Source organism: Scyliorhinus torazame, chromosome 8 (genome assembly GCF_047496885.1).
Source record: "Scyliorhinus torazame isolate Kashiwa2021f chromosome 8, sScyTor2.1, whole genome shotgun sequence".
NCBI classification, from domain to species: domain Eukaryota; kingdom Metazoa; phylum Chordata; class Chondrichthyes; order Carcharhiniformes; family Scyliorhinidae; genus Scyliorhinus; species Scyliorhinus torazame.
Window position 1 is genome coordinate 133,739,488 of NC_092714.1, and position 27,709 is coordinate 133,767,196.

A 27,709-nucleotide genomic window follows, 5' to 3' on the forward strand; every position below is an offset into this window, starting at 1 on the left:
ACGTGGCACTGCTGCCTACGATGCTGAGGACTCGGGGTCGTATCACGGTCCTGGGTCACTGTGTGGAGTTTGCACATTCTCCTTGTGTCTGCGTGGGTTTCGCCCCCACAACCCACAGATGTGCAGGGTCGGTAAATTGCCCATGCTAAATTGCCCCTTAATTGGAAAAAAAAAATTGGGTACTCTAATTTTTTTTTTAATTTCACACCTGAATAATTCATTTGCCTATTATTAATTCTGACATGGGGAGGCCCAAATTGTTTAAATGATGATACAGGAATATTAAAAGAAGTCGGTTATTAAAACATTAAGTTTCCCACTGATGCATAAACCTTATGTATGTGACTTACCAGAAATTCCACTGAAGTCTGCTTTCGTGGGACTGAAGAGGTCAGTGATTCCCAAAGTGGTCAGCACCGTCTTGAGGTTAAACGTATTTTGCACTTTAAATCTACATGTTAAAAGTGGGACAAGATGCAGTCAGTTTAATGTTCTCAGAGTCTTTGGGAGTAATTTTAACCTCAACACTTTCAATGGAAAGTAAAGCAAGGTTGGGATGTGACATAAACCGGGTGGGCAGTCTGAACCTGTCAGATTAAAAAATCAATGTTAGAAATTGAGGATCGTTAAAGCAAATTTCTATTGAGCATGCAATCATGGAGTGGTCAGATATGGTTTTGAGCCCTCTCATCTTACTGACGTCCTACTCTACACTTTGCTGTGTATATGCTTCCCTACAGGGAGAGAGAAAACTAGATAAACCCTGGCCATTAACATTCACCTTCTGCTGGTGGACTAAGTCTGGGACTGCGCATATTATCCCCAACTGCTTTGAGTACAGGAGACGTATGCTCTGGGGCAAGAACATGTAAAATGCAAAAACTGAGAAAGGAATATGTCCTTGGATCCTCAAACAAAGATTCCTGATATTCTAATTCAGTATAGTTAAAGCATATGTATGTGCCATGATTCCTGCACTGGAAAGAGATCGAGGCGATGAGTCGCTCCATGGAGAGGGAGAAAATTCCACTGCTCTTGAGATCTTTGAGTACATTTCTTTGCAGAGCTGAAGAGCACAGGGTGAAGCTGGATGGATAGACAAAAGGAAGGTGAAAATGCCACTTCACAATTAGGTGTTGCTATAAATTGTAGTCTCTGAAATCCAGTCTTGCCCCTGCTTACTGGGAAAAATTCATCCTTGTCCCTGCTGGCTCTTGGAACTTAAGATTCCAGTGGCTGTGCTGCATCTAACGTGGGAGATCAGGTCACTGTCATTGCCTGTACAATAACAGAAGAATAATCCGTTCCAAAGTACATTACTAATGATTAACACCAACTAAAAAAAATGACTGGAATAAAATCTGTGATTAGAAAAGATTTAAATTTCATATCTATGATGTAACAAACAAATTCATCATAGAATCATAGAATTTACAGTGCAGAAGGAGGCCATTCGGCCCATCGAGTCTGCACCGGCTCTTGGAAAGAGCACCCCACCCAAGGTCAATACCTCCACCCTATCTCCATAACCCAGTAACCCCACTCAATACTAAGGGTAATTTTGGACACTAAGGGCAATTTATCACGGCCAATCTATCTAACCCGCACATCTTTGGACTGTGGGAGGAAACCGGAGCACCTGGAGGAAACCCACGCACACACGGGGAGGATGTGCAGACTCCGCACAGACAGTGACCCAAGCCGGAATCGAACCTGGGACCCTGGAGCTGTGAAGCATTTGTGCTATCCACAATGCTACCGTGCTGCCCTTAATATATTACTCTTCACAAAAGCTAAATAAAACCACTGCAATACTCAGAATCTTGTTGATGTATTGAGCCAATTTTTACAATAATGTCTGAGAATTAATCTCCAAAATGATCACAAATTAGCCAGTGTAATTCCTAAAGCAGGAACAAGTGCTAAAGCATATTTCAGCATAGTCACCTACATCTGGAGCACAAAAGGAATTGATTAAAGATAACTTTGAATGAACTGAATAGTCAGAAGCCTAAATATCATGCAAAAGGCAAACAAAAAATCAATATTTTTGATGTGTTACCTCATAATTGGATCTGTCAGGCACTGAAGTGACATTGCAATTTGGAACCTCATCAGGGCCTTAATTCAGCAGACGTACTACATTTGAAAAACAATTGAAGTCCCTAACGCTATACAACAAGTCTGCCATTGTGTGCTGGGAGATGGTTTGAAAAGTGTTGTCAAGCTTCACGGCTCAGCCACTGCAAGAGTTTAGATTTATTTTGATGGGGAAATAGATTTCTGGAGTTGATAGGTTCATTAATCCATCACTAATGCCAATTGCAATTACAGTGTGCAACACATCGAGGCTACTGAGGATCCCTTTGAGAGCTATAATACGGAGAAGACTTACTTGGGTAAGAAAACTTCAATTTTCATTCTTCTCATGATATTGGTCCATGTTGAAAGTGTGTGAGCTGTGATGTGAGGCTCTACGGAGGAGATGGGTTTCTTTCTTTCACTAGGAATGATGATAAGCATGCTCACTGCATGTTCTAGATAGCCGAGTTCAATCACTATAAACCTCTGATTGCCTCCAGTCTTGATCTGGCCTGCAATTAGAGACAGTGTTAAAAGCACCCTTAACCAAAAAGGTAAATCAATAAGGTCAGTTTACACTCCGGTTATCTGCGTTTGTTTTTAGATTCAGGGAAGTGGTAAAGAGATGTCGAGGAGAGTCAAACTCCGATACAAATATTCAGTTCTCAATATACTTGCCAGCACGGTGGCACAGTGGTTAGCACTGATGTCTCAGCGCCAAGGACCCAAGTTCAATTCCGGCTTTGAGTCACTGTGTGGATTTTGCACTTTCTCCCTGTCTGCATGGGTTTTCTCCGGGTGCTCCAATTTTCTCCCACAGTCTAAAGATGTGCAGGTTAGGTAGATTGGCCATTCTAAAATTGCTGCTTAGTGTCTAACGATCTGTAGGTTAGATAAGGGGTTATTGGGATAGGGTGGGGAGTGGGTCTAGGTGGGGTGTTGGTGCAGACTCGATGGGCTTAATGGCCTCCTCTGCACTGGGAATTATGTGGTTCTATGGAAACTATAAGAGTCCTTATGGAAATCTTGTGCCTGAGGAGGTGCTGATTACAACTCCACATGTATCTGTTATTGGAATAATCCCCACAGGAAGCGGGTTTAGCAAGCTGCAACTTGCTGACTTGAAAAACAACGGAAGAATATTTTATCTCCTGCTTGTGTACAATACTGAATCATTTGGGACAAATTAAGGGACAGTGGAGTCTTTTAAACTAATCAGGCAGAAATTGGACCACTGAACACAGACCTAGAAGGTTTCTTGTGGAATACTGAAACTAAATGAGGAAATCATACATGCATAAATGTAAAACTATACCAGACTGGGAGGGAGGTTATTCAGCATATTGTGTCTGTGCTGTCTCATTTGAAGGAGTAATGCAATTAGTAAAAGTTTAACATAGAAGCTGATGGAATTGGAAAATAAGAGATAGTGACAGGGTTCAAAACGTTAGCAATAGTTCCACAGTCATGCTCAGGATGTGAATGGAAGTTTGAAAGATGGGTTGAACCAAATATTTTCTAGCCAGTTCGTGACCATTTTCCTCGTTTCTTTACCATTTCAGTCCTAGTGTCCCAGCTTTTTTTCCTTTGGCAAGTATTACCTAAGATTGAACTAAGTGTTAGAATGGCCGGTGGAATTTATTTTTTAATTGGAATATTTATACAACTTTACATCTGGAATACAGAGCGCCATGCCAGTCAGCTGCTTGGATCGGCAGGTGCTAAGTGAAGGAAAAGTGAAAGCAAAAAGTATGATATCATTACACAGTCATTGGTTTATTGGTCGGTGAATATCTACCGTAGGGGTCTGTGTGCAAAAAGCTAAATTATTTCAGACTTTTTTTTTAAAAAAAAGGTGTGTAAATAGCTGGATTACAGGAAAACATAATTTTTATTTCCGATTTTCATCCACAGTACTTTTATTTTAGCACCGTTGAGGATTGGGAGCATTTTTAGAATTTATCAAAGGAGGACTTTAAAAAAATCATGTGGGATATGAAATGAAATGAAAATCGCTTATTGTCACAAATAGGCTTCAAATGAAGTTACTGTGAAAAGCCCCTAGTCGCCACGTTCCGGCGCCTGTTCGGGGAGGCTGTTACGGGAATCGAACCATGCTGCTGGCCTGCCTTGGTCTGCTTTCAAAGCCAGCAATTTAGCCCTGTGCTAAACAGCCTCTGGTGGGGGCATTGCTGAATGGGCCAGCATTTATTGCCCATCCCTAGTTGCCCTTCAGAAGGTGGTGGCGAGCTGCCTTCTTGAATCGCTACAATCCAAAGGTGTGGGTACACTCACAGTGCTGTGAAGAAGGGAGTTCCAGGTTGCTGCCCCGGTGAGGATAAAGAAATGGTGATATATTACCAAGTTGGGCTCATGAGTTACTTGGAGGGGAACCTCCAGGTGGTGGTGATCTCGGGTATTTCCTGCTCTTGTCTTTTTAGATGGTAGTGGTCATGGGTTTGAAAAGTGTTCCCTAAGGAACCTTGGTGAGTTACTGAAGTGCATCTTGTAGATACACACTGCTGCCACTGTTCATTGGTGATGGAGGGATTGAATGTTTGTGGACGGAAGAGCAATCAAGCGGGCTGCTTTGTCCTAGATGGCTTTGTGAGTGTTGTTGGAGCTGCACTCATCCAGGTCAGTGGAGAGTATTCCATTACACTCCTGACTTGTGCTTTGTAGATGGTGGACAGGCTTAGGGGGGGTCAGGAGGTGTGTTGCTCACTGCAGGATTCCTAGCCTTTGACCTGCTCTGGTAGCCACATTATTCAAATAGCTAGTTCAGTTCAATTTCCTGTTAATGGTAATCCTCAAGATATTGATAATAGGGGATTCAGTGATGGTTAGATCCTTTTTTTTTGGTTGATGGTCATTGCCTGGTCATTGTGTGGCACAAAGCTGTACCAACCTCCCCGAACAGGTGCCGGAATGTGGCGACTAGGGGCTTTTCACAGTAATTCATTTGAAGCCTATTTGTGATAATAAGCGATTTTCATTTCTTTTTCAATATTATATGCCACTTGTAAGCCAAGCCTGGGTATCGTCAATGTCTTGCTGTATTTGAAATGAATTGCTTCAATGTCTGAAGAGTTGCGAATGGTGCTGAACATTATGCAAACATCACCACTTCTGACATTATGATGGAAGGAAGGTCATTGAAGAAGAGGCTGAAGATGGTTGAGCCTAGGACCTCTGGGGGACACAGATGAATCATCAACTCGGCACTTCTGCCTGAAGATTGTTACAAATGCTTTAGCCTTGTCTTTTCCACTGATGTGCTGGGGTCCTCCATCATTGAGGATGTGGAGCCTCCTCCTCCAGTGAGCTATTTAATTGTCCACCACCATTGACGACTGGATGTAGCAGTACTGCAGAGCTTAGATCTGTTCTGTTGGTTGTGGAACCGCTTAGCTCTTACTGTTGCTTATGTTGTTTGGCATGCAAGTAGTCCTGTGTTGTAGCTTCACCAGGTTGACGCCTCATTTTTAACGCCTCGGTGTTAAGTATACCTGCCGGTGAGACCGGACATCCCCAGGAATAGTGACGGTGGTGTCTGGGACATTATATGTAAGGTATGATTTTATGAGTATGACTATGTCTGGCTGTTGCTTGACGAGTCTATGAGACAGCTCTCCCAATTCCGCCACAATTCCCCAGGTGTTAGTAAAGAGAACTTTGCCGTGTTTGCTGTTGTCATTTCCAGTGCCTATGTCGAGTGTCCATCCGGTTTCATTCTTTTGTGTTTCCTTTGTAGCAGTTGAATACAATGGAATGGCTTGTTTGGCCATTTCAGAGGGCATTTAAGAGTCAGCCACATTGCTGTGGGTGTGGAGTCACATATAAGCCAGACCAGTGTAAAGGTGGCCGATTTCCTTCCCTAAAGGACATTGGTGAACCAGTCGGCTTTTTACGACGAATCAACAATGGTTTCATGGTCATCATTAGACTTTTAATTCCAGATGTTTTTTATTGAGTCTAAGTTCTACTATCTGCCGTGGTGCAATTTGAACCCTGGGTCTCTGGATTACTAGTTCAGTGACAATACCACTGAGCCACCAACACCCCACCAAGAAACTGTTGAAGAAAGGGAGGCCAGAATATGAATGTAAACTAGCAAGAAACATAAAAGTGGACCATAAAACCTTCTATAAGTATGGATTTATGAAAGGGAAATGGTGAAAAATTGAGAAGTGTTGATGTCCAAAGGTACCTGGGTGTCCTTATTCATAAGTCACAGAAAGCTAACATGCAGATGCAGAAAGCAATTAGGGAGGTAAATGGTATGTTGGCCTTTATAACAAGAGGATTTAAATACAGGAGTAAAGCTGTCTTGCTGCGATTGTATTGGAACCTTGGTTAGACCCAATCTGGAGTATTGTGGACAGTTTTGGTCTCCTTACCTAAGGAAGTATATACTTAACCATAGAAGGCGTGCCATGGAGGTTCACCACACTTGATTCCCGACATGGTGGCATTGTCCTTTAAGGGGTGATTGAGGAGACTGGGCCTGTATTCTCTGAGTTCAGAAGAATGAGGGGTGATCTCACTGAAACTTGAAAATTCTTAAGGGGCTTTTACTGGTAGATGCAGAAAGGATGTTCCCCATGGTTAAGATGGGGATTGAGTGCCAGAATAAGAAGCAAGAAATTTAGGATTGAGATCAGGAGGATTATTTTCACTCAAGTGAATTTTTGGAATTCTCTACCTCATAAGGCTACAGAAGCTCAGTCATTGAGTATGTTCAAGACACCCATTGATAGATTTCAAGATACTCGGCATCGAGAGATATGGGAGAGGGTGGGTCATGATGTTGAGGTAGATGATTAACCATGATCAAGGTGAATGGCAGAGTAGGCACAAAGGACTGAATGGCCTATTCCTGCTCCTGTGTTCCAATATTCACTCTTGAATTTGAGTCTCTCAGACCCAAGTACTAATCTTGACCACAAACACAGATTTTTGTTGGGTGAGGTATCAAGGGATTGAGAGCAAGACAGCTAACTGGTGTCAATCTACAGGTAACCCATGATCCGGACTTTGGTGGCGACATGTAGGTAGGTGGAGGACGCACATTTTGTGGCCCTCGCTAGAGTTCTTGTTTTTTGGCCCTTTTCATGCAGTTTTGCGGGGAATTGTTATGTGAGCTGTCTTCAGTAAAGTTGTAGGAATTAGAGGAGGTTGAAATTCCAACGAAGAATACAGCGCAAAAAGGAACAAGCACTCGTCCGCCTGCGGGTCTGAGTTCAGTGCGGAGTTAGGCGGGAAGAAAGATGGAGGGAGCAAGCTCGCTGGGTAGGGTTGCACCCATTACGGTGAACACGCTGACCGACGCGATGGCGGTGGAGGTTGAGCGATAATTTGCCAAACATTTTGAGCAGCGTGGGAAGGAGATGATGGGACGCTCAAACAGTTAGTGGAAGATACACTGGCCCCGACAAAGGAGACTCTTGGAAAGACGTCGGAGACGGTGCGGGAGCAAGGAGAGGTGTCAAAGGGGGTGGAGGAGGCATTGTCGCGGCTCAGCGACCAGCTTATCTCGATGGGAGAGGACCTGCGGAAGGTGGAGGAAAGTAATAAAGGGCTGAGAGCTAAAGTGGAGAACTGAGAGAACACGTCACGGAAGAAGAATCTTCGGATTGTGGGATTGCCTGAGGGGCTGGAGGGCCCAAGGCCGACTTGGTACTTTTCAGACATGTCCACCAAATTGTTTGGGGAAGGGGACAACACCTCCCTCTTTGAGCTGGATAGGGCTCATTGGTCACTCTGGCTGAAGCCAAAGATTAATGATCCACCAAGAGCTGTGATGGTCTGTTTCAAAGCTATCAGATAAAGGAGAAGGTCTTGATCTGGGACAAGCGGAATTGGGAGGTGAGTTGGGAAGGCTGCAATATTTCTATATACTTGGACGTCACAGTGGAGTTGGCAAGAAGGCCTTTAGTAGGACGAAGGCAGTGCATTACGTGTGTGATGTGTGGTTGAGGGTGGTCCACCCGGCAAAGCTGAAAGTTACTTCTGATTCCAAGGACCATGTCTTTGAGATGGCTGAGGAGGCGGAGGCATTAGTGAGGCCTGAAGGACTGAGACTGAACTGAGTTTGGACTTTGATTAGAGGATAGTTTGGAGACGGTGGAATAATGGATCGGGGCTTTTTCCCTTTGGTTGGGGTTTAATATGTTTGGTTGTTTACAAGGATTGTGTGTGGGGGGGTTTCTCTGTTGGTGGTTGTGTTTGGTATGTGGGGGAAGGGGGCCCTGGTCAGGCTAGTGAACAGGAGTGAGTTGGGGGAGGGGCCAGGGCTGGCTGAGCCCTTCTGGACTGGTTTTGACTGGCCTAGGAGGTATGAATGGTGGGGGGATGAGCCGCATGCAGAAGGGAGCAGTTTTGGGAGGTAGTCGTTGGGGGGTTTCTGTGATGTGGCGAGTGGTAGTTGGTTGACTGTGACATGGTCCCAATCAGGGGGCGGGGTGCCATTTTGGGTGGATAGTGGGCCGAATGTTTGTGGGGGGGGGGGGGGAGAAGGTATGCCCCGTAGGGTGGTTATGGCTGATAGGAGGGGAAGGGGGCTGAGAGACCCCCAGTCTGAATGGTGATATGGAACTTGCGGGGGTTGGGTGCACCGGTGAAGCCGGTGATGTACCGTCAATTACCACGAGATGAGAATGGTGAAACAATTGAGGCTTTATTGCACAAGATGTTGTGCCTCCTGCAGCTGGAACCAGAATGGGAGCAGCGCAGGAGAGTTACACTTTTATACGGCGCCTGCTGGGAGGAGCCAACAGGCAGGGATTTACCATCGTACCCGGGCAGTGCCGCAATACATGCAATATATCACTAGTGGTGTTTACCACATTCATCCCCTGTTTAAAAAGAGTCTGGCAGGGGTGACGAAAACATTACAGATTAAGTCTGTCAGAGGCTCTGACCCTCCGCTGCGATCACCTCAGTCCTGGTGGTGATGTGGGCTCCGACGTGGCCACCTGCGACTCCGGGAGCGTGTTGTCCTCGTCTTCGTCACCCCTGAGTGGATCCAGTGGGAGGACGGATCCTGCTGGGGTGGGGGCTGCGGTGAGGTTCGCTGGAGGGAGGGTGGGTGGCGCAGGGGTGAATGAGGCAACCGGGGGGGAGGAACGGTGTCAGGTCGGGGATCGTGGGTGGGGACCCAGCGGGTGCCATGTCCCGGAGGGAGACTGTGCCCTGGTGTCCATCGGGGTGTGCCATGTAGGCACACTGCGGGTTTGCATGGAGGAGGTGGACTTTCTCGACCTAGGGATCCGATTTATGGCTCCGCACATGCTTCCGGAGGAGGACGGGTCCAGGAACTGTCAGCCATGTTGGGAGCAAAATGCCAGAGGTGGACTTCCTGGGGAAGGTTAACACACGTTCGTGAGGGGTCTCATTAGTGGCGGTGCAGAGGAGCGACCGGATGGAGTGGAGCGCGTCGGGGAGGACCTCCTGCCTACGGGAGACCGGGAGATTTCTAGACCGAAGGGCCAGCAGGACGGCCTTCCAGACCGTCCCGTTCTTCCTCTCCACCTGCCCGTTTCCCCGGGGCTTGTAGCTGGTCGTCCTGCTCAAGGCGATGCCCTTGCTGAGCAGGAACTGACGCAGCTCATCACTCATGAACAAGGATCCCCGATCGCTGTGGATGTGGGTGGGGAAACCAAACAGAGTGAAGATGCTGTGCAGGGCTTTAATGACCGTGGCAGAAGTCATGTCGGGGCACGGCATGGCGAAGGGGCACCGGCAGTACTCGTCAATTACGTTGAGGAAGTACACGTTGCGGTCGGTGGAGGGGAGGGGCTCTTTGAAGTCCATGCTGAGGCGCTCAAAGGGGCGGGGAGGCCTTCACCACATGCGCTCTATCTGCCCAGTAGAAGTGCGGCTTGCACTCTGCGCGGACTTGGCAGTCTCTGGTTACGTTCCTGACCTCCTCAATGGAGTAGGGCAGGTTGCGGGCCTTGACAAATTGGAAGAACCGGGTGACTCCCGGGTGGCAGAGGTCATAGTGGAGAGCCCGGAGTCGGTCCACTTGTGCGCTGGCGCATGTACCGCAGGATAGGGCATCAGGGGGCTCATTGAGCTTCCCCGGGAGATACAAGGTCTCATAGTTATAGGTGGAGAGCTCGATCCTCCACCTCAAGATCTTGTCATTCTTGATCTTGCCCCGCTGCGTATTGTTAAACATGAAGGCAACCGTTGGTCAGTGAGGAGAGTGAATCTCCTGCCGGCCGGGTAATGCCTCCAATGTCGCACATCTTCCGCAATGGCTTGGGCCTCCTTTTCGACAGAGGAGTGCCCAATTTCGGAGGCATGGAGGGTGCGGGAAAAGAAAGCCACGGGTCTGCCCGCCTGGTTGAGGGTGGCGGCCAGAGCTACGTCTGATGCATCGCTCTCCACCTGAAAGGGGATGGTCTCGTCGACCGCGTGCATCGTGGCCTTGGCGATGTCCGCCTTGATGTGGTTGAAGGCCTGGCGGGCCTCAGCCGTCAGGGGGAAAACTGTGGACTTGATGAGTGGGCAGGCCTTGACCGCATAATTCGGGACCCACTGGGCGTAATACGAGAAAAACCCCAGACATCGTTTCAGAGCCTTGGGGCAGTGGGGAAAAGGGAGTTCCAGGAGGGGGCGCATGCGTCGGGGTTGTGCCCTAGGACTCCATTTTCCACTACATAGCCAAGGATGGCTAAGCGGTTGGTGCAGAACATGCATTTCCCCTTATTGTAGGCGAGGTTAAGGTGTTTGGCGGTATGAAGGAATTTTTGGAGGTTTGCGTCGCGGTCCTGCTGATCGGGGCCGCAGATGGTGACGTTATCTAGGTACGGGAAGGTGGCCCGCAGCCCGTACTGGTCAACCATACGGTCCATCTCGCGCTGGAAGACCGAGACCCCATTGGTGACGCTGAAGGGAACTCTGAGGAAGTGATAGAGGCGGCCATCTGCTTCGAACGGAGTGTATTGGCGGTCCTCCGGGCAGATGGGGAGCTGGTGGTAGGCGGACTTCAAGTCAACTGTGGAGAAGACTCGATACTGTGCAATCTGATTGACCATGTCAGATATGCGTGGGAGGGGGTAAGCGTCGAGCTGCGTGTACCGGTTGATGGTCTGGCTGTAGTCAATGACCATTCTGTGCTTCTCCCCAGTCTTCACTACTACCACTTGAGCTCTCTAGGGGCTGTTACTGGCTTCAATGATCCCCTCCCACAGAAGCCGTTGGACCTCCGACCTGATGAAGGTCCTGTCCTGGGCACTGTGCCGTCTGCTCCTAGTGGCGATGGGTTTGCAGTCCGAGGTGAGGTTCGCAAACTGTGAAGGTGGATCGACCTTAAGGTTCATGAGACCGCAGATGGTGAGGGGGGGCCGGGATCCGCCGAATTTCAAAGTAAGGCTTTGGAGATGGCATTGAAAATCAAGGCCTAGTAACAGGGCAGTGCAGAGATGGGGGAGGACGTAGAGCCTGAAGTTGCTGAACTCTACACCCTGAACGGTGAGGGTCGCGACACAGTACCCCCGGATTTCAACGGAATGGGATCCGGAGGCCAGGGAGATTTTCTGGGTGACGGGGCGTACCAGGACGGAGCAGCGCCTTACCGTAGCGGGGTGGATGAAACTCTCTGTGCACCACAGAGTCAAAGAGGCAGGTTGTCTCGAGCCCGTTGATCTTCACCGTCGTTGTAGGGGTCGCGAGGTTGCAGGGCCGAGACTGATCCAGTGTGATGGAGGCGAGCTGCGAAAGATGCTGGGAGGTCCCGGGCTGATCAACGGTGGCGGAGGTAGCAGTAGGCAGCGAATGGCCAGACGTGCAGGGGTCCTGAGGCGTGGTCCAAATTGATATCGAAGACGGCGGCGCCCACGGGGCGCACATGGTGGGCGGCATCAAAGCTGACGGCACCCACGGGCTGCACGTGGCTTGCGGTGAAGATGGCTGCACCCCTGGATCTCACGTGGGGGGTGTAGTAATGCTGGGCCTGGAAACAGCGCTGACCGACCGAGCCTGGCAAACGGAAACAAAGTGTCCCTTCTTCCCACACCCGTTGCAGGTCGCGCTCTGCGCCGGGCAGCGCTGCCTGGGCTGTTTGCTCTGTCCACAAAAATAACACTTGGGGGGGCCAGAGTTGGCTGGCTGCCGCGAGGCGCAGGCTTGCGGTGAGCTGAAGTCGGCAGCTGGTGGGGCCCACGAGGGTTGCAGGCCTCCAGATTACGGGAGGCCACTTCTAGTGAATTTGCAAGCTGCCTAGTCGCCGCAAGATCGAGATTACCCCCTTCCAATAGTCGCTGGCGAACGAACGTAGACTTCATGCCCGTGACATAACCGTCTCTGATTAATAGTTTGGTGTGTTGGACTGCCGAAACTGCCTGACAGTCACAGTTCGTACCGAGAATCTGTACGGCCCGCAAGAAATCGTCCAGAGTCTCCCCCGGGAGTTGCCGTCTCGTGGCCAGGAGGTGCCTGGCGTACATTTGATTCGCTGACTTAACGTAATGTCCCTTTAGTAGCGTCATTGCTTCTGAGTTGGTGGGCGCATCCTGGATGACGGGAATCTCAGGGCTCACCCGTGAGTAGAGAACTTGGAGTTTCTGCGGGTCAGAGTTCTTCAGTGGCTGCTCTGAGGTAGCCTTCGAAGCAGGCTAGCCAGTGGTCGAAGGTGCACGTGGCATTGGCTGTGTGAGGGCTCAGCTGCAGGCGATCAGGCTTGATTAAGATTTTCATCTTTTAAAATCTTGTGCAATAAAGTGATGTACAGTCAATTTTCACAAGATGAGAATGGTGAAACAATCGAGGCTTTATTGCACAAGATGTTGTGCCTCCCGCAGCTGGAACCAGAATGGAATCAGCGCAGGAGAGCAGACACTTTTATACGCCGCCTGCTGGGAGGAGCCAGCAGGCAGGGATTTACCGTCGTACCTGTAATACACGGGCAGTACCGTAATACATACAATATACCACAGGGTGTTTACCACAGCCGGCAAGAATCTTTTTGCACTTAAAGAGCTTGAGAGCTGCTGTGGTGCTGCTGTAGGTGACTCACCTGAGGGTGACGGACCAGGTAAGGCTTTGGAAGGATTGGGTGAATCAGGTGTTTCACTCAGGCTTTGATAGCAGGGCCCGGGGGGGTCAGAGAGTTAGGTTTCAGATGGAGAAGGTGGTGGCAGATCAGGAAGGCAAATCCATTATAATAACAGGTGCTTTGGAGGGTGGTTGGTGGTGTTGGTTAGCGTGTCTGTGCTGAATTGGGATGATGTACCGAGCCTGGACGCACATCAGTTAATTTTAGGGGTGATTTAAACACTGCGTTGCATCCAAAAATGAATCGATCTGAGCTGTACTGGTTGACCTCTTTGGGGTAGGGCCAGGGTGTTGGCAGCGTTTATGAAGGAGATGGGGGAGAGCAGATCCGTGGCGGGTCTTGCATCCAGGGAGTAGAGATTATTCCTTTTTCTCGCCAGTGCATAATGTCTTTATTATGGGGAAGTCATTGTTGTCGGGGGTGAGGAAAACTGTGATCATTATTTCAGATCATTCTCTGCACTTGGTGGATGTGGTCCTGGAGAAGGGGCTTGCACAGAGGCCGGCGTGGAGGTTGAATGTGGGGCTGCCCGTGGATCTGAGCTTTTGTGTGAGGATGGGAAAGGTGATTGATGAGCATGTGGGGTTCATTAAAAATGGAGAGGTCTGGGAGCCATTGAAGGCGGTGGTAAGGGGCGTGATCATCTTGTTTAAGGCACACATGGACAGGGAGGCAAGAGAGGAGCGACAGCGGATGGTAGATGAAGTTTTCAAAGTGGATGGGAGTAGGTGGAGGATCCCACTTTTGGCTAGTAGAAAGGAATTGCAGACGTAGTTTGACCTTTAGTCTATAGGGAAAGCACTACATCAGGTGAAGCGGGTATAGGGTGTAGTGTACGAGTATAGGGAGAAGGCCAGTCGCTTGCTGGCGGGACAGCTCCGCCGGCAGGTGGCTTCCCAGGAGATTGTTCAGGTCCGGGATGTGGTGAGGGGGATGTTGGTTGCACTGGAACAGGTTAGTAGGGCACTTGAGGAGTTTTATAAGAGGTTGTATAGGTCAGAGCCCTCGGAGATGAGTCGGGTATGAAGGAGTTTTTGGAACCGCTGGAGTGTCCCACAGTGGAAGAGCCGCTGGAGGGTCCCACAGTGGAAGAGCCGCTGGAGGGTCCCACAGTGGAAGAGCCACTGGAGGGTCCCACAGTGGAAGAGCCGCTGGAGTGTCCCACAGTGGAAGAGCCGCTGGAGTGTCCCACAGTGGAAGAGCCGCTGGAGGGTCCCACAGTGGAAGAGCCGCTGGAGGGTCCCACAGTGGAAGAGCCACTGGAGGGTCCCACAGTGGAAGAGCCGCTGGAGTGTCCCACAGTGGAAGAGCCGCTGGAGTGTCCCACAGTGGAAGAACCGCTGGAGTGTCCCACAGTGGAAGAGCCGCTGGAGTGTCCCACAGTGGAAGAGCCGCTGGAGTGTCCCACAGTGGAAGAGCCGTTGGAGGGTCCCACAGTGGAAGAGCCGCTGGAGTGTCCCACAGTGGAAGAGCCGCTGGGGTGTCCCACAGTGGAAGAGGAGGACAGGGCAGGATTGGAGGAGTCGGAAATTGAGGATGTTCGGACGGCGGTATGGAAGATGCAAATGGATAACGCACTGGGCCCGGATGGAATTTTATAAGAAGTTTTTGGATAGGCTGGCACCGCAGTTGAGTGAGATGTTTGAGGACGCGGTAGCTAGGAGGGCTTTTCGGGAGATGATGGGACAGGCATCTATTTTGCTGTTGTTAAAAACGGATAAGGACCCGGTGGAGTGTGGGTCGTATCGGCCAATATCCCTGTTAAATATGGATGGCAAGGTTCTTGCCAAAGTGCTGGCGCTTAGCTTGGAGGAGTGCCTTCCACAGTGGTTGGAGAGGATCAGATGGGGTTTGTGAAGGGTAGGCAATTGTCCTCGAATGTGCGGCGCTTGTTAAATGTGGTGCTCTCCCCATCAGAATGGGTGGGGGGGGGAATGGGAGGTGGTGGTGACGATGGGTACGGAGAAGGCGTTTGATCGAGTGGAGTGGAATTATTTGTTTGCAGTGTTGGAACGGTTTGAGATTGTGGCTAAGTTTGTGCCATGGGTCAACTTGTTATCTAAGGAACCGAAAGCGAGTGTTCATATAAATGAGGTGAACATGGGATATTTTCAGATGCGTAGGCAGGTTTTGTTTGCGCTGGCGATAGAGCCCTTTGCCATTGCACTGAGGAGCTCAGATTAGTGAGGGTAGGGGGGGATAGTTGGAACATATGTATGCTGATGACCTTTTGTGTATTTCCAGCCCGGTTCCCACGGTGGGGGATATAATGGGGCGTTGTTTTTTATTTGTTCATGGGCAGCATTTACTGCTGATTCCTGAGAGCATTTAAGAGTCAACCACATTGCAGTGGATCTGGAGATCTGGGGTCACATGTTGGCCATACCAGGTAAGGACGACAGATTTCATAAAGGACATTAGTGAACCAGATGGGGTTTTACAACAATTGACAATGGTTTCATGGTTACCTTTCGACTTTAATTCCAGATTTTTTTATTGAATTCAAATATCACCACCTGCCATGGTGGGATTCGAACCCGGGCCCCCAGAGAATGACTGGCTCTCGGGATTACTAGTCCAGTGACAATACCACTACACCTTGCTTCAGCGATTTGCGGCTTTTTCGGGATACAAATTGAATTTGGAAAAGAGTGAATGATGTTTGGTCTCCCCGCCAGGGATGGGAGCTGGCTGCGGGGGTGGGGGGTGGGGGGGCCTTTTCCATTATGACTACTCACTTCTGGTCTCTGCAGGTGTAGGTGGCTTGGGATTGGACCTGGCTCTGTTAATTGAATCTTACAAGCCTGGTGGGCAGCGTCAAGGCTGATTTGTTGAGGTGGGATAGAAGATTTTCCTGTTGGCGGCGATGGGGTTTTTGTGTGTTGGGGGGGGGGGGGGGGGGGGGTCATTTTGGCGATCTATGGGAGGATTTTGGAGGAGGATATGGTGTCGGTGGAGGGAGTTAAGGCCAAGTGGCAGGAGGAGCCGAGGGTGGTGCTGGAGGTGGGGTTGTGAGGTGTTGGGGAGGGCGAGTGCCTCAACCATGTTTGCGAGACTGGGGTTAATACAATTAAACGTGTTGCACAGGGTGCACCTGACGACGTCTAGGATGAGCCGGTTGTTTGCGGGGATGGAGGGCACTTCTGAACGGTGTGGGAGGGGTCCGGCCAACCATGTACATATCTTGCCCTGCCTGAAGTTGGAGAAATTTTGGAAGTCTTTTTTTCAGCACCATGTCGCCAATCTCTCACTTGGACTTGGAGCCCAGATCTCTGGGGGCCATCTTTGTGGTGTCGGACCTGCCGGAACTGCAGACTGGAGGGACGGTGGATGTTTCAGCCTTCGCCTTGCTGATTGCCAGTAAGCAGGACCTGTTGGGGTGGGCATCAGCTTGTCTGCCCGGTGCCCGAGTGTGGCTGCGGGACCTGATGGAGTTTTGCATCTTGCGAGGGTGAAGTTCACCTTGAGGGGAGCGATTGGGGGGGGGGGGGGTTCCATAAGAGATTGGGTCTGTTTATTTTTTAAAATAAATTTAGAGTACCCAATTCATTTTTTCCAATTAAGGCTCAATTTAGAATTGCCAATCCACCTACCCTGCACAGCTTTGGATTGTGGGGGCGAAACCCACGCAAACACGGGGAGAATGTGCAAACTCCACATGGACAGTGACCCAGAGCCGGGATCGAACCTGGGACCTCGGCGCCCTGAGGCCGCAGGGCTAACCCACTGCGCCACTGTGCTGCCCGGGTCTGTTTATTCTTAGGAACATGAGAACATAAGAACTAGGAACAGGAGTAGGCCATCTGGCCCCTCGAGCCTGCTCCGCCATTTAATGAGATCATGGCTGATCTTTGTGGACTCAGCTCCACTCTCCGGCCCGTACACCATATTCCCGAATCCCTTTATTCTTTAGAAAGGTATCTATCTTTTTCTTAAAAACGTTTAAAGAAGGAGCCTCAACTGCTTCACTGGGCAAGGAATTCCAGAGATTCACAACCCTTTGGGTGAAGAAGTTCCTCCTACACTCCGTCCTAAATCTACTTCGCCTTATTTTGAGGCTATGCCCCCTAGTTCTGCTTTCCCCGACCAGTGGAAACAACCTGCCCGCATCTATCCTATCTATTCCCTTCATAATTTTATATGTTTCAATAAGATCCCCCGCATCCTTCTAAACTCCAATGAGTACAGTCCCAGCCTACTCAACCTCTCATCATAATCTAATCCCCTCAACTCTGGGATCAACCTAGTGAATCTCCTCTGCACTCCCTCCAGTGCCAATATGTCCTTTCTCAGGTAAGGAGACCAAAACTGAACACACTACTCCAGGTGTGGCCTCACCAACACCCTATACAATTGCAGCATAACCTCCCTAGTCTTGAACTCCACCCCTCTAGCAATGAAAGACAAAACTCGATTAGCCTTCTTAATCACCTGTTGCACCTGCACACCAACGTTTTGCGACTCGTGCACAAGCACACCCAGGTCCCTCTGCACAGCAGCATGTTTTAACATCTTACCGTTTAAATAATAATCCATTCTGCTGTTAGTCCTCCCAAAATGGATAGCCTCACACTTGGCAACATTGAATTCCATCTGCCAGACCCTAGCCCATTCACCTAACCTATCCAAATTCTTCTGCAGACTTCCGGTATCCTCTGCACTTTTTGCTTTACCACTCATCTTACTGTCGTCTGCAAACTTTGACACATTGCACTTGGTCCCCAACTCCAAATCGTCTATGTAAATTGTGAACAACTGCGGGCCCAACACTGATCCTTGAGGGACCCCACTAGTTACAGGTTGCCAACCAGAGAAACACCCATTTATCCCCACTCTCTGCTTTCTGTTAGTTAACCAATCCTCTACCCATGCTACCACTTTACCCTCAATGCCATGCATCTTTAGTTTGTGCAGCAACCTTTTGTGTGGCACCTTGTCAAAAGCTTTCTGGAAATCCAGATATACCACATCCATTGGCTCCCCGTTATCTACTGGTAACATCCTCAAAAAATTCTACCAAATTAGTCAGACACGACCTACCCTTTGTGAACCCATGCTGCGTCTGCTGAATGGGACAATTTCCCTCCAGGTGCCCCGCTATTTCCTCCTTAATGATAGATTCCAGCATTTTCCCTACAACTGAAGTTAAGCTTACCGGCCTATAATTACCCGCTTTCTGCCGACCTTTTTTAAACAGTGGTGTCACGTTTGCTACTTTCCAATCCTCTGGGACCACCCCAGAGTCTAGTGAATTTTGATAAATTATATAGTGCGTTTACAATTTCCCTAGCCATCTCTTTTAACACTCTGGGATGCATCCCATCAAGGCCAGGAGACTTGTCTACCTTTAGCCCCATTAGCTTGCCCAATACTGCCTCCTTAGTGATTACAATCATCTCAAGGTCCTCACCTATCATATCTTTATTTCCATCAGTCACTGGCATGTTATTTGTGTCCTCCACTGTGAAGACTGACCCAAAAAACCTGTTCAGCTCCTCAGCCATTTCCCCGTCTCCTATTATTAAATCTCCTTTCTCATCTTCCAAAGGACCAATATTTACCTTAGCCACCCTTTTTTGTCTTATATATTTGTAGAAGCTTTTACTGTCTGCTTTTATGTTCTGAGCCAGTTTACTTTCATAGTCTACCTTACTCTTCTTTATGGCTTTTATAGTAGCTTTCTGTTGTCCCCTAAAGACTTCCCAGTCCTCTAGTCTCCCACTAATTTTTGCCACTTTGTATGATTTTTCCTTCAATTTGATACTCTCCCACACCTCCTTAGATATCCACGGTCGATTTTTCCCCTTTCTACCGTCTTTCTTTTTTGTCGGTATGAACATTTTCTGAACACTGTGAAAGATCGCTCGGAAGGTTCTCCACTGTTCCTCAACTGCTTCACCATGAAGTCTTTGCTCCCAGTCTACCTTAGCTAGTTCTTCTCTCATCCCATTGTAATCGCCTTTGTTTAAGCACAAAACACTGGTGTTTGATTTTACCTTGTCATCCTCCAACTATATTTTAAATTCCACCATATTGTGGTCGCTCCTTCCAAGAGGATCCCGAACTATGAGATCATTAATCAATCCTGCCTCATTACACAGGACCAGATCTACGACCGCTTGTTCCCTTGTAGGTTCCATTACATACTGTTCCAGGAAATTATCCCGGGCACATTCTATAAACTCCTCCTCAAGGCTGCCTTTACCAACCTGGTTAAACCAATCGATATGCAGATTAAAATCTCCCATGATAACCGCTGTACCATTTCTACATGCATCCGTTATTTCTTTGCTTATTGCCTGCCCTACCATCCTGTTACTATTTGGTGGCCTATAGACTACTCCTATCAGTGACCTTTTCGCCTGACTATTCCTGATTTCCACCCAAATTGATTCAACCTTGTCCTCCATAGCACCAATATCATCCCTTACTATTGCCCGGATGCCATCCTGAAACAACAAAGCTACACCACCGCCCTGACCGTCCATTCTATCCTTTTGTATAGTCTGATACCCTTGGATATTTAACTCCCAGTCGTGACCATCTTTTAACCATGTTTCAGTAATGGCCACTAAATCATAGTCATTCACGATGATTTGCGCCATCAACTCATTCACCTTATTCCGTATACTACGAGCATTCAGGTAAAGTACACTTATGCTGTTTTTTTATGTCTTTGTTATGAATCCTAACACCTTGATCGGTAACTTTTCGCAATTTGTTTTTCCTCTTACCCTTTCTCCTAATTTTCCTTGTCTTTGAACCCATATCTCTACATAATAACCTGTCACGTAACCTGCTGCCTTGATCTCCATTAACCATTATACTGTCCATAGCTTTACACTTCCCTTCCCCCCAACTTGCTAGTTTAAAGTCCTTGTGACCAACCTATTTATCCTATTCGCTAGAACACTGGTCCCAGAAAGGTTCAGGTGAAGACCGTCCCAAAGGTACAGGTCCCTCCTGCCCCAGTACTAATGCCAATGCCCCATGAAATGGAATCCCTCTTTCCCGCACCACTCCTTTAGCCACGTGTTAACTTCTCTAATTTTCTCAACCCTATGCCAATTGGCACGTGGCTCGGGTAGTAATCCAGAGATTATGATCCTGGAGGACCTGTTCTTTAATTTAGTCCCTAGTGTTTGATAATCCCCAAACAGGTCCTCTTTCCTAGTCTTACCTATGTTGTTAGTCCCAACGTGGACCACAACAACTGGATCCTCCCCCTCCCTCTCCAAAATCCTTTCAAGCCGATCAGAGATGTCCCTCACCCTGGCACCGGGCAGGCAACATACCATGCGGGACTCTCGATCTGGCTTACAAAGGATGCCATCAATCCCCCTAATTATGGAATCCCCTACAACTACCACTTGTCTTTTTGCTCCCCCCTCTTGAATGACTTCCTGTACCATGGTGCAGTGGTCAGTCAATGCATCCTCCCTACAGCCCTCTTCCTCATCCACACAGGGAGCAAGTACCTCATACCTGTTGGACAAGGTCAAGGGCTGAGGCTCCTCAACTCCTAAACTCAGGATCCCCCTACCTGCCTCCCTTGCAGTCACACCACTCTGTCCCTGACCACTGTCCAAATTAACAGTACTTATTCTACCGGGTGTGACTGCCTCCTGAAACAAAGTGTCCAGGTAATTTTCCCCCTCCCTGATGTGCCGCAGTGTGTGCAGCTCGGTCTCCAGCCCATCAATTCGGAGTCGAAGTTCCTCGAGCAGCCAACACTTGCTGCAGATGTGGTCACTGACGGTCTCAATGGGATCCACCAGTTCCATCATCATTCATTTTAAAGAGTTGTTTACCATCTGCTGCTCAGGGGGGAGTGGTGGTTTGGGAGGGGGATAGGAATGGTGGAGGGTTCTTCTTTGATTCATAGGTGGGTTGGTTGGTAGAGAGGGGGGGTTCTGTTTTTTGTTTTATGTATACAATGTTAAAAAGTGAATAAATGTCTTTTAAAACCCATGGTCCAACTGATTGCGCTGGCTTTGGAGTCTGAATGCTGACTTTTGCTTCTCTGCAGCAAGCCCTCTTCTGCCTTCCTTTCAATTCTATCATTCACACTTTTTCCTCGTTGTTGTTATTATTTGCACTCGGGTAAGAGCAAATTACTGAAGATGCTGGAACCTCTAATGAAAACACAAATGCTGGAAAATCTCAACAGGTCTGACAGCACCTGTGGAGAGAGAATAGAGCCAATATTACGAGACCGCTGACTTTGTCAAAGCTTTGACGAAGAGTCATCCAGACTCAAAGCGTTAGCACAGATCTGCTGAGATTTTCCAGCATTTTCTGTTTTTGTATTTGTTAGTGTTGTTATTATTATTATGCATCTTCTTATTTAAATCCATTCCTGATGTCATCAGTAATTGCAGTGAGGTCATTAGTTGTTAACTGTGAATATTCATATTTAACTGTTCTAATTCTCTTATGCTGCTGTCATTTCGATGTTTAGTTAGTTGCTCCCACTTTTGAGTCCATACTGCATTTTAAACTTTGTTATTTTTATATATTTAAGAAGATTAACTTTATTCACATCGCATTTCGACTACTTTCTTATGGTCAAGTTACCACATCTTTTTGGCGACAAGAATAAAAATAATTTGAGTTTCAGCACATTCAACACAGTTTTGCTAAGTTTACCGACGGAAGACAAATTAGCAGCACCATGGCTATGTTTGGCCTTTTGGTAAGTTTATGGAAGAGAACGAGAACTGGACTGAATATAGAACCATTAAATCATAGAATTTTACAGCACAGAAAGAGGCCTTTCAGCCCATCGTGCCTGCACCGGCTCCCGAAAGAGCTACCTAGCCAGTCTCATTCCCCAGTCCTATCTCCATAGCCCTCTAAATTCATCTCTTTTCAAATACATATCCAGCTCTCTTTTGAAACCTCCTATGGAATCCGCCTCCACCACTCTCCAGGCAATGCATTCCAAATCCCAACAACTCTTGAGTAAAAAAAAATTTATCCTCATCTCACTCCTAGCTCCCTTGCTGGCTCTCTTGAAATTGTGACTCCTAGTCACTGACTTACCCAGTAGTGGAAACAGAATATCCTTCTTTACCCTGTCAAAATTGTTCATTATTTTGCAAACCTTCTCTGCTCCAAGGAGAACAAGCCCAATTTCTTTAATCTTTCCTTATATCTAAAATTCCTAATTTCCGGTATCATCCCAGTAATTCTCCTCTGCATTCTCTCCAGGGCTTTAACATCCTTCCTTAAATAAGGTGCCCAGAACCGAACACACTATTCCAAATGTGGTCTGACCAATAATTTGCAGAGTGGTAGCATCACTTCCTTGCTTTCACACTCTATGCTTCTATTTATAAACCCAAGGTTGCTATAAGCCTTCTTAACAAGTGTCAACTTGCCAGGCCACCATCAGAGAATTATGCACTTGAACCCCGAGGTCCCTCTGCTCCTGTACTCCCCTTCAAGTTGTACCATTGAGCTGGTATCGACTCCCCATGTTTCTTCTCCCAAAATGCATTTCCTCATATTTCTCTGTATTGAAACTCATCTGCCCGGTGTCTGCCCGTTTGGCCAGCTTGTCAGTGTCCTTCTGAAGTCGCTCAGCGTCACCCTCACAATTCGCTATTCTCCCTAGCTTAGTATCATCTGTAGATTTAAAGATTTTGCCCTCGTGGAAAGGTTGCAACACTTTGTTTTGGCAAATGGGATCATACACGAAGCTAGAAAGCATTCAATTCTCCTGAGTGTGTGTGGGGGAAGACTTACAAGCTAGTGAGAAATTTAGCCACACTGTGAAAACTGGGGGACATTTCATTTTACAAATTTAGTTACACTCGTTCAGAATCACTACAATCCTAAGCTCTCAGTAATTGTACAATGTTACAAATTCTATAGTCATTTGTGAAAGACTGGAGTCTGTAGCTACCTTTGTTGCTGAATTGCGCCGCTCTCTGAACACTGCGAGTTTGGGGGAGAGTTGGAAGACATGCTTCGGGACAGTCTAGTTTTAGGCATTAACAAGGACAGCATTCACCAACGTTTGCTGGGAGAAGCCACACTTGTTGGCTCTAGAAATTTCTCAAGGCATGGAAATGGTTGCCAATAATGCAAAAGATATTCAGAAGGCCATTGGCAGCACATAGGTAGGTGCACTGTATCAATTAGATAAAATAATCTGCAAGTAAAAGATGAAGACAATGGAGTGCTTTATGTGTAGAGGGTCACACTATGCGTATCATTGTAATTTTATGGATGCTCTTTGTCAGCAGTCCACCAAGAAGGGGCATTTAGCAGTCAAAGGCTGAGCAGGGAACTTCAGATGTAAGGAAGCCTTAGTCAACGGCGCATTGCTTGGATAGCTCAGACCAAGCAGAAGAACAATATTGTGCGCGAGGGGGCGTGCAGAGCGTATTTATGCTGCAGTGGAGGTGTACACTGGAGCCTCTGTATTGGTAATTAGTGAGGAGACTTTCATGTAGATTTGGGGCTCTAAGCAGTCACGAACCCTTACTCGGGCAGGAATTAATCTTCGGACTTACACTGGCAAGACTATACCATTACTTGGAGCGATAGAGGTAAACATTGCATACAACAGCCAAGAATCAAGAACACAGCTCCTGGTAGTGAAGCGCATGGGGCCTAGTCTACTAGGGCATGACTGGTTCAGGAACATTCAGTTGAACTGAGGTGAGATAAAGCACACAAAAGTGACAAGAGGACGTCATTCAGATATGTCCTCCGGTTTTCAAAGATGAACTGGGTACATTGCGGCAGTTAAATTGCTGATAGATCCTCAGGCTACTTATTTTTTCAAACCGAGGACAGTGCCTATGCCATGAAAGGCAAAGTGGAGGAAGGGTTGGAGCAGATATTGTCAAAGTCGGGGGCGCAACCCGCGGGTGTTGGAGGGTCGTGGATCCGTCCGTCGCAGTGCTCCCGATCGCGCAAATCCGCACGCAACAGCTGCAGCAGCCGGCTTTTAACTATGCTGGCTGCGAGCGGCTTTCAAAATGGCCACGAACAAAGAAGAAAAATGCGGCCGCACTGCGCATGTGTGCCCGATCATCGATGCGCATGCGCAAAACCATGCGCACGGAGGTCGCATTTTTTTTGTATGGTAGAAAGGCCGGTCGCAGTCAGCATAGTTAAAAGCAGGCTACTGCTGGCTCTGCCCGGTTCGGAAGTGCTTGGTTCTTCTGAACGAAGCTAAGGCCGAGTTTCCACCCGGCGACTACCACCATCGGACCCACCCACAGAGATCCTGGGCCATGGCCTCCAGCTCGGAACTCGCCTGTACCTACAGTGCGCTCATCCTGCACGACGATGAGGTCAGTATCACCGAAGACAAACTCAATGCCCTGATTAAAACAGCTGGTGTGACCATTGAGTCTTTCTGGCCTAGTCTGTTTGCCAAGGCATTGGCTAATATTGACGTCAATAGTCTGATCTGCAACGTTGGTGCTGGTAGCAGTGCCCCAGCTGCTGCCGAAGAGAAAAAGGAAGAGAAGAAATAGGAAGAGTCTGACAATGATATGGGCTTTGGTCTCTTTGATTAAACATGCCGTGCAACAACATTGTTGCAGTTTACAAAAAATAAATAAAAACTGAAAACAGCCGGCTGCTGCGGCTGAAGACTGCGAATTTGCGCAATCGGAGACGCATGAGTTTTAAAAAAAAAAAATTCTATCTAATCTTCCTGCTTGAAGGAGGCAAAGAGCAGGTCATGGACCCCGAACGTCGCCATCACGTGCTTTGGGGGTGGTTGCGATTCCTCCATTTTGTCAGCAGCAAACAAGGTAAGAGAAAATGGTGGGCCGCGAAGGCCGGCCGGCGTGGGTCTCGAAGGTTGGCCAGTTGGTAAAAATGGGTCCCCGGAAAAAAAGTTTGAAAAACATTGGGTTAGAGTACCTGCAAAGTTAGGAACCATTGAGCCCATTCAGATTTTACATTGGGCAGCTCTAATTGTTCCTGTTCTTAAAAGTGATGGCACAATGCACATATATAGGGATTACAAACTTACTATTAATCAGGTTTCCAAGCTCGACACTTGCCTGTTGCGGAGGGTAGAAGATCGGTTTTCAATCCTTGCAGGAGGCAAGACGTTTTCAGAGCAGGACATCAACAAATCTTGCTGGAGGAATATTCAAAGCAGTTTGTGACCATTAACTCGCATAAAAGGTTGTTCAAGTCTAATCATTTGGTTTTTGGCGTATCTTGCAGTCCGGCGATCTTGCAAAGGATGATGAACAACCTGTTACAAGGCATTCCTCATGTTGCAGTCTAATTAGATGACATTTTAATTTTGGGTAAGATGGAGGAGGAGCACCTCTGCAACCTGGATCAAGCCTCAAAAAGGTTTTGAGAGGCAGGACTGTGTCTGAAGCAGAGCAAGTGCATTTTTCAGGTGCTGAGTGTGGACTATCTAGAATCATTGAGCAATATCTCCTGTCGAAGGAAAAGTTGGAGCGATTAAGGAATCGCAGAGCCCAGGAATATGACCCATTAAGATAAATTGTAGATTTGCTGAACTGTTGTGGAAAAGTTTTGCCCAGACCTGTCTACAGTGTTAACTCCACTGTACATACTTCTGCACAAACAAAGAAAATGAAAGCACGGTGTCAACTGAAAAATCAGCTAGTCCATTTTGATTGAGACAGGGAATTTGGCCAAGAGGAAAGGAAGCTGATTCACTGTTGGTCTTGGCAAACATTTCCATAATTCCCACTGACATGTTGAACAGAAATCTCTGGTTTCCGTTCCGTATCTGTCCCTGATGGCACAATAAAGCCAAGAGCTCCAAATGGAGACAGAAACCTGTGTCCTAACTCATGGTACATTGTTTTTAAATCTAAGGACCATAAACATTTGAAATAGACAAACATAATTCTGTCAATTAAAGGTCACAGTTGACACTTTTGCATTGAATGTGCAATTTTTAACCTTCATCCTCAGGATTTGGGTGTCAATGGCAATGTCAGCATTTGTTATCCATTGCCCTGAGAAGGTAGTGATGGTTTGCCAGGTTAAGCCCAGAGGGGAGTTATGGATCAACCAGGTGGGGAACTGAAGACACATTAGAGACTGTACCTAGAAAGGAAAGCAGGCTTCCTTCCGAAAGAATTTCGCTGAACCAGTTGGATTTTTACAAACTTCTTCATGGTCACTTTTACAGATGTCGGCTTTCAAGTTCAAATTCCCAAGCTGCCATGGTTGAATTTGAAGGTGTGTTCTCTGCATTACCAATGCGGTCAGATAACCACTCCACTGCCAGTAATGGTATGATACTCACCATAGTTTACTGCTAAGATTTGATACATCATTGGCACTTTAATGACAGAACCATCTGCTTTGGTAAACGGGAGGTGCTGGGTCTCTGAGAGTGAAAAGGGATTCTGCCACGTGCTTTTAAAATACATAGAGCTGATCACAGCAATCTGTGTAAGCGATGGACTTGCTGTGGGCCGTGACATGAAATCTTTCATTTCACCTGTAAGAACAGTAAGTGACCATGTTAAAGTATGACGGATTATTTTAACTCCCAAGCATTTTCAAGGCTGCAGTATGTTGAAAGTAGCACATTGGAAACATACACCACAGCATTGAGACAATATGACTTGCCATAAATGGCACAAGAATTTTGGACTCTTGTCATAATTGTGATTTAAAAATATCTGTAAATACAGAGTATCTACAAGTTGCCTTATTTACCTTATCCAATTCATCAAATGTTAATGGAATTGCTCTATTGTTATAAGCAGGGTCTATCCTACCGATTCATTCTTTAATGATTAAACAAATGAGGTCTCCTCGGCTGATGTGTGGTTCAGTGCAAGCTCCTCTCCTATCTTCAAGACTAAAAGTGATGCACAGTTTTCCGTGAGGCTGAATTTGCAATGACTTCTGATTCTTCTTTACACCCTTTCCTAGTTCTCAAACTTTCAATTCAGGGACCTTGTGTGGGAATGAGCTTAAAAACCCACTGAATTGAATTGAAGTAAACAGAAAAAATTGGCTTGCTGCTTTTATTTGAAAGCAGATTACTGAAGTGGAGAGATTCCTTATTATAATGTTCATTTTACTCTGTAATGCAATAACATCCCTATTGGTTTAATGCACTCTTAAAAAAATGTTTTCCATATTTTATATGTAAATATCAAGACATAAAGATGATTGATGCAGGTAGGCCCAGTGGATGTTGTCTATATGGACTTCAGCAAGGCCTTTGACGAGGTCCCTCATGGCAGACTGGTACAAAACGTGAAGTCACACGGGATCAGGGGTGAGCTGGCAAGATGGATACAGAACTGGCTAGGTCATAGAAGGCAGAGGGTAGCAATGGAAGGATGCTTTTCTGATTGGAGGGCTGTGACTCGTGGTGTTCTGCAGGGATCAGTGCTGGGACCTTTGCTGTTTGTAGTACATATAAATGATTTGGAGGAAAATGTAACTGGTCTGATTAGTAAGTTTGCAGACGTCACAAAGGTTGGTGGAATTGCGGATAGTGATGAGGACTGTCAGGATACAGAAGGATTTAGATCGTTTGGAGACTAGGGCAGAGAGATGGTAGATGGAGTTTAA

The 27,709-nt window shown here is 47.4% G+C and overlaps 1 protein-coding gene across 3 annotated transcripts in view; it reads right to left on the reverse strand.

Annotated features, from left to right (window-relative positions):
- The window catches only part of serpine3 (serpin peptidase inhibitor, clade E (nexin, plasminogen activator inhibitor type 1), member 3), a 49,506-nt gene that overhangs the window by 6,658 nt on the left and 15,139 nt on the right, over positions 1-27,709 (reverse strand). For all 3 annotated transcript variants that reach the window (XM_072514212.1, XM_072514211.1, XM_072514213.1), the window contains exons 4-6: positions 26,421-26,618; positions 2,396-2,594; positions 351-451 (exon numbers count right to left, since the gene is read on the reverse strand). In XM_072514212.1, the coding sequence (XP_072370313.1) occupies positions 351-451; positions 2,396-2,594; positions 26,421-26,618 (498 nt within the window). The remainder of the gene's footprint in view (positions 1-350; positions 452-2,395; positions 2,595-26,420; positions 26,619-27,709) is intronic.